The sequence below is a fragment of the Stenella coeruleoalba genome (genome assembly GCF_951394435.1).
Source record: "Stenella coeruleoalba genome assembly, chromosome: 2".
Taxonomy (NCBI): Eukaryota; Metazoa; Chordata; class Mammalia; order Artiodactyla; family Delphinidae; genus Stenella; species Stenella coeruleoalba.
The window spans coordinates 41,997,825-42,008,928 of record NC_137147.1 but is presented as its reverse complement, the minus strand read 5'-3'; the positions used below and the strand labels follow the sequence as shown (position 1 = coordinate 42,008,928).

General features: G+C 48.1%; 1 protein-coding gene across 1 annotated transcript; it reads left to right on the top strand.

Moving 5' to 3' along the window:
- The first annotated feature begins 580 nt into the window (after positions 1 to 580).
- DACT1 (dishevelled binding antagonist of beta catenin 1) lies at positions 581 to 10,879 on the top strand. The gene is made up of 4 exons (XM_079911885.1): positions 581 to 1,263; positions 3,451 to 3,583; positions 4,668 to 4,823; positions 7,920 to 10,879. The coding sequence occupies exons 1-4, from the start codon at positions 919 to 921 to the stop codon at positions 9,722 to 9,724; spliced, it is 2,439 nt and encodes an 812-aa protein (XP_079768011.1). The 5' UTR covers positions 581 to 918; the 3' UTR covers positions 9,725 to 10,879.
- Positions 10,880 to 11,104: the final 225 nt, after the last annotated feature.

The window sequence follows — 11,104 nt, the reverse complement described above, 5'->3', positions numbered from 1 at the left end:
CTTGCTATAGAGCGACATCCTCCTGCCTAATTTTATTGATAAATGCCTTCCGTGAAAAGATTAAAACAACAGCAACAAAACTAAGAGTGAAACAGTTTTAGGACAACGTTGCACTGTGCCTTGTAGTGCCTGCCTTTACAACTTGGAGTCCAAAAAGCCAAACCCAAGAAATGGTCTTTGAATACATTCGCTGTACCTTGCTGGGTAAGGTGAAAGAAACCTAAATCAGCCTGAGTGGGTACGAACAGTGGACGGGTGGGGAAAGGGTTAACGTTGTGTGCTTCAACTCGGTCGAGTTTCAGAAAGTTCTCTGGGGAGCCCAACTGCCGCGTCCCTTCGCGGACCCTGCCTGCGAGGCCGACTGTAACAGGATGCTGGGGCTCGAGGTGCTCGCCCCTTGCTTTGTGCGAGGGAAAAGAACCAATAAGGAGCGAGGCAAAAACTGGGTGCTGTAAACCCGAAAAGGGGGCGAGGAGGCCCGCGGGAAGAGTGGGGGAGGAGAGAGGGAGGAGCGGGGAGGGCCCGGCGAGGAGGAGGCCGGCGCCGAGCGCGAGCAGCGCCCCTGACACTAGAGGGGGAAGCCGGGGGGGAGCGGGCCACGCAACCGAGGGGCCGGCGCGGGGAGGCGGGCGCCGGGCGGGGGTTCGCCGGGCCGCCGCGCGTGACGTAGCGCCGGGCAGGGCGTTATCAGCTGCGGGGCCGCGGCGAGGGACGCGTGGCGGCAGCGGACGGCGCCGCCCGGTCCCGGACGGCCGCAAGCAGCGGCCGCGCGCGGGTTCCGAGCGCTCCGGGTCTCCGCCCCTGCCGCCGCGCCCCGGCCGCCGGGAGGCATGAGTCCGCGGCCGCAGCCCTAGCGCCCGCTCCTCCGCCCGGGCGGCCCGGCTGCGGGGACGGGTGCGCGCTGTAGGGTTGGGGGCCATGAAACCGAGTCCGGCCGGGACGGCGAGGGACCTGGAGCCGCCGGCGCCGGTCCGGGGCGAGCAGCGCACGGCGGAGCCCGAGGGGCGCTGGCGGGAGAAGGGCGAGGCGGACACGGAGCGGCAGCGCACCCGCGAGCGGCAGGAGGCCACGCTGGCCGGGCTGGCGGAGCTGGAGTACCTGCGCCAGCGCCAGGAGCTGCTGGTCCGGGGCGCCCTGCGCAGCTCTGGGGGCGCGGGGCCAGCTGCAGCCCGCGCCGGGGAGCTGCCGGGGGAGGCGGCGCAGCGCAGCCGCCTGGAGGAGAAGTTCTTGGAGGAGAACATCTTGCTGCTGCGGAAGCAATTGGTAGGTCGTGCCCGGAGGTGGGGCACGGCTGTCCCTGCAGACGGGCCGGGGTCGGGCAGGTGGCCTGCGGTGGGCGCTGGGGTGCCTCTGACTGGGGAAATCCTTTGGCTTCCCGGGACCCCCGCCCGGTGGCCCCCTGACCCGGGTTCCCGAGGGCGCCCGCGGCGCGTGGGCTGCCGACGCCCACGCGATCCCGGCGTGTGCCCGCTTTGTGTCAGGTAAGGGGCTGGCAACCCCGCGCGGACGGCCGGGCGGGGGTGGCTGCTCTCCCCTCCTGCTCTGCCTTTGGAATTCTTCGAGTCTCCTGGTTGTTACCTTCAAACTCTCCAGTTAGACGAAAGCGTGCCCTCTCCCCGAAGGTTTGCAAAGCCTCATTTAAAATAGCATTTCTTTGGGGAGCTTCTTGGCTTCATGGTCTCCCGCCGAGAGGGGACAAAAGCCGAGGAGGGGGCTTGTGGCGCGGTTGACTGTCCAGTGCCGAATTTTACGATTACACGGAAGCGGCCGCGGGGAACCTGCCCCTCCCAAGGCTTTCCCCAGCCTGCCAGCTTTTGCCGGGGTTGCTGCTTAATTTAAGATAGAAGCCCTTTTGTATAAGGCGGCTAAAACCGATGCAAATGATGGAAATTTGGCTGGAGAAAGTGCCCCCTCCCCTCATATTTTATATGTACTGCTCGCTGTGACTTGAGGTGGAGGTGGGCGAAGAGAAAAACCTGCTCTCAGGGAGCACTTATCATTGGATTTGTGTCAGCGTCTCAGACATTCTCTGCCGTCTTCATTAATGGGGAAGAAAAAGAACTTCGGCGCTTAATGTATTGAAGAACAGCTTTTGACCCAGCCTCGGAGTAATGGCGGCAGCTTTGTTTCGGTGACCTCAAAAATGTAGTTTTGAAAACAGGAGAGAAAAAAAAAAATCCTTATCTGACCATGTGATACTATCTGAAACTAGACGCATGCTAGATAATGTCCCTCCTACGATTACCAACAGTGATGCTGTGTGGTTATTTGTCAAGTGTTTTCTTGTATTATCTCTTTTCAGATAATTTGTCTCTTTTTTTGAGCATCAAAGTGCTTCGACTTGTTTGGTTCATTTTTTCTGAACTCATTCTAACAAACAAGCATGTTATGTCTCCAAGCTTTTTAAGTCAAAGAACAGACAGGAGGGGTAGATTCATATGCATCTGTTTTGTAAGGAGGTACAATATGTATATGGTGTTTGTGCAATACCTCTGTTTTGGCATTTTGCTGTGTTTTTTGGTAGCAGGCACTGATTTGAGCCAATTCTTGCTGGTTATGCCTGTCATTGACATTGTGTGCATTGTCTTATACAATAGCACCTTCTTGTCTTCATGAATCTCACAACTGTGAGTGGCGCATTCCTGTTGACCCCTGGAGGGGAGCAAGGCAGCATGTCAGGAGAATTCCCGTCCACTCAGTGTTTGTGGTACTGTTTTCATTTGTAGACTTGGCATTTGTGATTTGAACCAGATGCCTTTTGAGTTTTGTTTTTTTGCTTCCCCAGCAATAGGAAGCACTAGGTGGCGGTGTGAGTTAGCACTACGGTCTGTCACCTTTGGAAACCCGAGCTGAGTTCAAATCTTGATGGACCTTCCCTTGAGGGTTTTGGATTCTGCCAGCTCACATTATACTTGGCACTGGCTATTGGTATTAGTTTCTCACTTTCAAAGGCCCTAAGACTGATTAAACCCCACAAAGCAACTAATAGAAAACAAAACTCTGCAGGACATTTGGCCAGAAAATCTCACCTAAGTAAGATTATAGTGTATTGTAGGAAATCTGTTATACTCTGACAAATTAAAGAGTCTACAGTGAAGTACTGTTCTGTAAAAAACTGGCTGTACACAGAGGTTTTTTGAAAAATCTCAGTGGGTTTTTCTCATACTACCTATAAAAAGTAAGTTTATATATATATATATATTAGTTGAAACTAAAAGCAAGTCTTGTTTTTATGAAGAAACTATATCACCACAAAATGTGAGAAGGTGGAATTCAACGTAGGACATATTCTTGAAGTTTTTCTTTATTTCAGGTCATCCAGTAAAAATTTTGGTTTTGGAAGACTTAGGGAACTCTTCAGATGGTAATTTGAATACTTAGAGCCAGACTTTCTGGTTCTTTGTCACCAAAATGTGTTTGTTTTTCCTTTCTCCCTTTCTTCCTAATCAGAATTGTTTGAGGAGAAGAGATGCTGGTTTGTTGAACCAGTTGCAGGAACTCGACAAGCAGATAAGTGACCTGAGACTGGATGTGGAAAAGACATCTGAGGAACACCTGGAGACAGACAGCCGCCCCAGCTCAGGTGAGTGTGGCAGCACAAGGAGGAATTCTGCGGTCATGAGTTCTGCCTTGGCCCCCTGTACTTAGCGTTCCCAGACCTGCAAATGGCAGTGGAGTTCGTTTCCAGTGCGGAGGGGATAAAACAAAACAAAACAAGAGAAGTCTGCCATTCAGTTGCATAAGAGGGAAACAATCAGAAAACAGAATTTTTTTAAAATTTGTTTTGTTGAAGTATAGTTGATTTACAATGTTGTGTTAATTTCTACTGTACAGCAAAGTGATTCAGTTATATGTATATATACATTCTTTTTCATATTCTTTTCCATTATGGTTTATCACAGGATATTGAATATAGTTCCCTGTGCTATACAGTAGGACCTTATTGTTTATCCATTCTCTATATAATAGTTAGCATTTGCTAATCCCAAATTCCCAATCCATCCCTCCCCCACTCCCCTCCCCCTTGGCAACCACAAGTCTGTTCTCTATGTCTGTGAGGCTGTTTCTGTTTCGTAGATAAGTTCGTTAGACAACAAAATTTTTAATAATGAGATTGATCTGACTGAAGTCTCCTGAGTTTAAAAATAAAAGCTTCTATTCAGATTTCTGGAAGAGTGCTCCTCCTTTGAAACTTGAGAAAGTCAGAACTGGGCTAGAAAATTAGTCACACTTCAACTTCCTGAGACCACTTCAAAAGTGTGTTCTTTTTTTCTTTTAAACCATTTGGCTACTTAAATAGATTCGTTTTTCTCTTCAAGTTATTCTTTCTGAAATGTTCATGAAAAAGTTGAAGTTTGACAGATCTAAGTCTCTTTCCTTGCACATCTTTAAAGGTGGGGTCTTGGAGTAAGGTCAGTTTGAGAGTGAGGGTGCTCTCAGCTTTGAAACATACCCATAGTTATGGGCTTTTTGCCTTTTTCCAAAGATTGCTGGAAATGAAACCATAAAGTCAGGACACTAAATCTCGTGAACCAAAATTGGTGCCCCCCCCTCTCATATTCTCCCTTTCCTACCTTTTCTACATGATTACCCCTTTTCCTTTTAGGCACAAATGTGTGTTATTGCTTGATATGATCTTAATCCCAAATGGTGTTTTTTATTTGTAGGGTTTTATGAACTGAGTGATGGGGCTTCGGGATCCCTTTCCAATTCCTCGAACTCCGTCTTTAGTGAGTGTTTATCCACTTGTCATTCCAGCACCTGTTTTTGCAGCCCCTTGGAGGCAACCTTGACTATCTCAGATGGTTGCCCCAAATCTGCAGGTAAGACTCTTTACAATTGATAGACATTTTTAATTGGAAGGGGTCAAAGGTCTTTAAAGGTTGTCTAGCTTCTACTGATGAAAAACAAAGGCTCAGAGAATTTCATCAGCTTTCTGCATTTAGTGCCATAGTTGCATCTAGAATCAAGATCACCACTATTCCAGTCCTCTTTGGGTATCACCTGGCTTTATATTCTGATGATAGCAAGATGACTTAGTTTTAGAAATCCTGTCCCAATATTACAGTTCTTGAGCTCTGTTTTTGAGCTTTTGCTGTTCAGTTGTTTGCATTTTCTTTTCAAAATTACTTTGGATCTGTTTTCTTGTTCTGTTAATCATTTAAAGCTAAAGCTTACATTAAATGTGTATATATATATATATAAAATAAGATAAATATATCTGTCAGCCTGGCTAAGAGCTGCTTGGCACTTCTGGTAGCAGTGGCCCCTCCATGTTCTCCAGAATGCCTTGCATGATGGCAGCTCTCTTCTTTTAGCAGGTGGATAGGGTGAGATCCCCTAGACCATGTTGCCCATTTTGGGCTATTCTTGCAGTGACCTCTAGAGAGAATCATGCCATTGTTGATACAGGAAGAGTTTCTGCATTTCCACCATGTGGCACACACTGCTGTGTGCTCTGCATACGTTTATCTGCTTTGAATCCTCCCGACAGTTCTTCAGGGTGCAAGTGTTGTTAGCTCCATTTTATGTATCAGAAAAATGAGGCCTGCTGAGGTTAGCTTAGGTGAGTTGCTTAAGGTTATATAGAGAGTGAGTGACAGAGGCAGGGTTCAAGCTCAGGACTATCTGCCAGGTCCATGTTTTTCCACCACACCAAGGGAATCCAGAAATTGTTCTGTTCAACCTTCTTAACGAACAGAGGAGGAATTTGGTTTCATATGCCTTTGTCAGAGGCATCTCATTTGCTGAATGGCAGAGTTGTTGCTGAAACTCGGGACACCTTCCTTAGTTCTGCTTTAGTACGATTCCTCAGAAGATCAGAGAAAATATGGAAGTTAGAGGAGCTGTGGGTCCTGGCACAAGTCACTGCACCCTTGGTTTGTATGTGTTGTCCACTTGGGTAGAAGGTTGGATTTCTGTGGTCCAGGCAATGCAAACATAACACTAAACAACTGAGGCTGCTAATTGGCTGATGTCTTCGTACAGTGTGTGTTGTTAGCAGCAAACGATTGGTGAAGCACAAATCTGTGTTATCTAGAGTATCTGGGCCTCAAGTTCATTGGTAATTGTTCCCTTTCACTCTGCAGATCTGGTTTCAGAGGGAAATTTTATAAACCTATTAAAGGTACTTTGGTATAGGTTTTCCTTAAAGACAGACTCCTGCTATCCCAAATGCCACATCTTCACATAATTGAGACAGTTGGGCTGGCCCTTGCCAGCTGGGATGCCTGTCTGTTTCCTTAACTTTATGGAGGAAAAAGAGATGAAAGATGTCGTTTAGGTTAATGTGGCTTAAAGTAAGACAAGGATAGGCCTTGGGGTAGTGAGGAGGGATGGGCAAGGATATTAGCTAGAGAGGTTTCCCCTTCTTACAACAAGTTATTTATTGGCAGTGGAGGTGGGATTGGGGACATGGCACTTTTATTTTACAATAATCTTTTGTTTACAAATGGATCATATCATTTCTGAGTCTAGACTGTATTCCCCCCTTCCCCGCCCCCCTCCCCCAACTGCTAATTATCATTGGAATTCGTGGAGCTTTCCCTTAAATTAACAACGTAGAACCTAGCATGTAGTGTGTTTTCAATATTTGAGTGAATAAATATAATTATAATGGACAACAAATTAAATAGTGACAAAAACTTTGATTTTCTCTAACTAAAGGTCATTCAGGGGATTTGATATTTATAATGTATGCCAAGACGAGAGCAAAATCATTTAATTAAGCAAGAAAGCTTGATGTCATTGTATTTTGGCAGCTACATTTTTGAGATGTGGGAAATTTATTCATTAATACTACTACTCAGTCTTTTAAAACATCATCAAGAATTCCCTCCTGAAATATTGTACTTTATTTTTTAGTGTCACTATTGAAAACATAGGGTGATTATTATTTAAATTTAATTAGTCTCTATTGAAATTTGGTTACCCTGACCTTTCAATTGACAGTTATACTAGAACACATGTCATTAAGAATTAGGTCTAAAAAAAAAAATTAAAAATGAGGAGGAAGCCCATAGAGAGTATAGTTTATCTGAAGTATTTTAAAGGGAAACCAGGAATAGAACACAGAAGGGAGAGTGGCCTAGAGAAAGAACAACTCAAAAAACATTTATTTTTCCAGTTATAATGCAGTACATATTTACTGAAAATTTAGAAAATAGAAAATAAAGAAGAAAGTAAACATTACTTGCTTTCCCACCACATTGAGATGCTAGTGCTCTATTGGCATCTTGGTGTGCTTCATTTCAGGCTTTTTTCTTTGAATATATCCAGTCTTAATAAAACTATAATTAATAGTCTGTTATTATGATTTTCACTCCACTTTAAGGTGTTTTCCCCATATTATTCAATAGTTTGAAAGAATTTTTTTTTTTTTTTGGCGGTACGCGGGCCTCTCACTGTTGTGGCCTCTCCCGTTGCGGAGCACAGGCTCCGGACGCGCAGGCTCAGCGGCCATGGCTCACGGACCCAGCCGCTCCACGGCACGTGGGATCTTCCCGGACCGGGGCACGAACCCGCGTCCCCTGCATCGGCAGGCGGACTCTCAACCACTGCGCCACCAGGGAAGCCCTGAAAGCATTTTTAATGACTGTATTTTTCCTTCAGAGTTATAGCTTGTTAAAAATTCCTTTGTTAATTATTTTTTCCGTCACCCAGTAGTGTGAACTGTATGTGAAATAGTAGAATAGCTTGTGGAGTATTTGTTGATTCTTCGGCATTCTCCCTCTACCCATGAATTTGTCTTCGTAGAAACTGGCCAGAGGCGAGATGGTGCTGACCAATTCATTTCTTCAGAGTGTACCTTTAAAATGTTTTTCAGATCTCATAGGATGGTTGGAATATAAAGAAGGCCACTGTGGCAGTTGGCCGTTCCCCCTCCACATCACAGTCTAATTCCCTTGGTGTCATTGCAGATGTGAATCCCAAGTACCAGTGTGATCTGGTGTCTAAAAACGGGAATGATGTGTATCGCTACCCCAGTCCGCTTCATGCTGTGGCCGTGCAGAGCCCAATGTTCCTCCTTTGCCTGACCGGCAATCCCCTGAGGGAAGACGAAAGGCTCGGTAGCCATGCCAACGACATTTGTGTCGGATCTGAGCTGGATGCCGTCAAGACGGACACTTCCTTACCCTCTCCAAGCAGTTTGTGGTCTGCTCCCCATCCTTCATCGAGTAAGAAAATGGATGGTTACATTCTGAGCCTGGTCCAGAAAAAAACGCACCCTGTAAGGACCAACAAGCCGAGAACCAGTGTGAACGCTGACCCCACCAAGGGGCTTCTGAGGAATGGGAGCGTTTGTGTCAGAGTGACTGCGGCCGTCTCACAGGGCAACGGTGGGAACCTTAAGAATTCTAAACAGCTGCCTTTGCCCTCTGGCGGGGTCCCCTCTTTGGACAATGGGACGTTGTCCCCACTGAAACAGTGGTCAAAAGAATCAAAGCCAGAACCACTGGAAAGCAAGAGGTTGCCCGCGCCTGAGGGCATCTCCCCAGGCACTGCCACTGAACTTCCAGGTAAGCATCTGCCCAAAAATGCCAAGCCAGCCTCCCAGGAACTTGCTAGGTGTCCCCCTGCTGGGGTAGGGGAGTCTCCTAAGGAAAGCGGGCAGATCCCAGCTGCCTCCCCAAAAGAGAGCCCTGGGAAGGTCCCCGCCTCGCTGCAAGAGAACAAGGTGGTCCAGCCACTGAAAAAGGTGCCACAGAAAAACAGCCCGCCGGCTCTCCCTACGGCGGCTCTCCCTACGGCGGCGCCCCCTCCCGCCGCTTCCGCTCTGGTGTCTCCCGCTTTCCCAGTGGAAGAGCGGCCTGCCCTGGATTTCAGAAGCGAGGGCTCTTCTTCTCAGAGCCTGGAGGAAGGGCCTCTGGGGAAGGCGCCGCCGGTCCTGGCGCAGCCGCCCAGCGTCAGGCCACCCCGGGGTACACGGCCCGTGGCCACCCCGAGGGGCTCTGCCCTGAAGCCCCGGGCCCCGGCCGTCCACGGGCCGGAGAGCGCGCTGCCCGCCGTGAGGGAGAAAGGCCGGGCGGCCGGCAAGAAGTGTCGGTTCCCCGATGATGCGGATACAAATAAGAAACTCCGGAGAGCCCCGGCCAAGGGGCGGCGGGGCGGGGGCGGCCAGTCCGACGTGGGACCACCCAGCCGGCCGCTGGGGGCGGGCCACCGGGCGGGGAGCCGCGGGCACGGCCACGGCCACGGCCGGGAGGCGGTGGTGGCCAAGCCCAAGCACAAGCGCACCGACTCGCGGCGGTGGAGGTCGGCCGCCGAGGTGTCCTACGAGGAGGCGCTGCGGCGCGCGCGGCGGGGCCGCCGGGAGCCCACGGGGCTGTTCGCAGCCAGGCCGCTGCCCTACGCCAGCCCCTACGCCTACGCGGCCAGCGACTCCGAGTACTCGGCCGAGTGCGAGTCCCTGTTCCACTCCACCGTGCTGGACACCAGCGAGGACGAGCGCAGCAACTACACCACGAACTGCTTCGGCGACAGCGAGTCCAGTGTGAGCGAGGGCGAGTTCGTGGGCGACAGCACCAGCACTAGCGATTCCGAGGAGAGCGGAGGCTTGATTTGGTCCCAGTTTGTCCAGACCCTCCCTCTGCAGCCGGTCCCGGCCCCGGACCTTCACCACAACCCCACCAAAACCTTCGTCAAAATTAAGGCTTCACACAACCTCAAGAAGAAAATCCTGCGCTTTCGGTCTGGCTCTTTGAAACTGATGACAACCGTTTGAGTAACGTCCTTGGTGTAGAAAGTGGGGTTTTTCTAGTTCCCGAAAAAACGGCGGCGTTTTACTGTTTTGTGCGTAATAATCCCATGGAATGCTTTCCTTTGGTTTAGATAAGACCGAGGTGAATTATGTCTCATCTTCGTCAAGTATGGACACTAGTGCCTAGTGCCTTTAGTGGAAGGTAAAGAATGTCTTTGCTGGTTAGAAGTGAATATTGAGTTTCTAATGGTGGTGATAGTGACTTTTGTGGTATCAGATGGTTTTTATTTGACATTTTGTGAGCATCTGTGAAGGCACAGGTTTTGATGGTCAAGTGTTAATGGGATGAGACCTTTTGATCTGGAGGTCAGGTGGATGGAATTTAGGACATATATTTGCTGCTTTGGTTCTTTAGGGCAGCGTCTCCATGAGGGTTTTCCTGTTGGGGGTATCACATACAATTGTGTGAGGTAGATACAAGGGGCAGTCATGGTTTTCTGTAGTTTTTTATATACTCTTCTTTTCTCGGATGTATCCCCATTCTGTATTCTCCTCAGAACTCTTTGGTTTACTGGACCCAGAACTTGAAGACCAGACCCTACATCCAGAGAGGTGACCTGGATAGGGAGGCTGGTAATACCTTAAAAGGATTCACTAAAACCTTTGCCACACTTGGTGCCTAGGCCCTGGTTACAGTAACCCCTTCTAGGGCCATTTACCCGACATTGATGCCTTTCTCCTCCTCCCTAATTTGCAGCAGATCCAACCATTCCTCCCTTGGAGACTTGCCTTTGGGATAACATTTTGGTCATCGGGTACAAAGAAATTCACTCCTAGTGAAATAACCCTTGGGTACGACTCCAAGCTCAGAACTGCTCGCGGGGCACTGTGCCACCTAAGCATTAGCCCAAACGTATTAGTGCAATCCAGTCCAGATCGGACCCCTGACCCTGTTTGGAAGGGCTTTTAAAAAAAAAATTTTTTTTTGGTAAACAGTATTGTGTAAAATTCCTTTTTTTATACCAGTATATGCATGTTTTGTGCATGAGTAGTATTTGTTTTGATATTCCTGTTGATGTTAAATGACTGTATGATATAAACAGTATGTGTTTTTATATATCTTTGTGTAAATTTAATATAACGCATTATATGCTGTAATAAACGATTTGTTTTACTGCTGTTAAGTTTGTTATTTGGGTATAAAACCAGATGTTTACACTTATAAATCTTGTGCTGATTATTGTGGGATTTATATTAGGCCTATTCTAGCATTAGAATATTATTTGCAATAATAATTAAGGCAGATTTTAGGAGTATTGGAATGGATGGTGAATAAACAAATGAGGAAAAGCAAGCTACTTCTTTAGAATGGTTAAGGTGCTTCTTTAAATTTTAAGGTACATT

Excerpts from the sequence above, each read along its gene's own strand:
- DACT1 (XM_079911885.1), top strand. The coding sequence starts at position 919 with ATGAAACCGAGTCCGGCCGGGACGGCGAGGGACCTGGAGCCGCCGGCG. Across the intron at positions 3,584-4,667 it reads AGACAGCCGCCCCAGCTCAG|GGTTTTATGAACTGAGTGAT; the intron begins GTGAGTGTGGCA and ends TTTTATTTGTAG. Across the intron at positions 4,824-7,919 it reads TGGTTGCCCCAAATCTGCAG|ATGTGAATCCCAAGTACCAG; the intron begins GTAAGACTCTTT and ends GTGTCATTGCAG.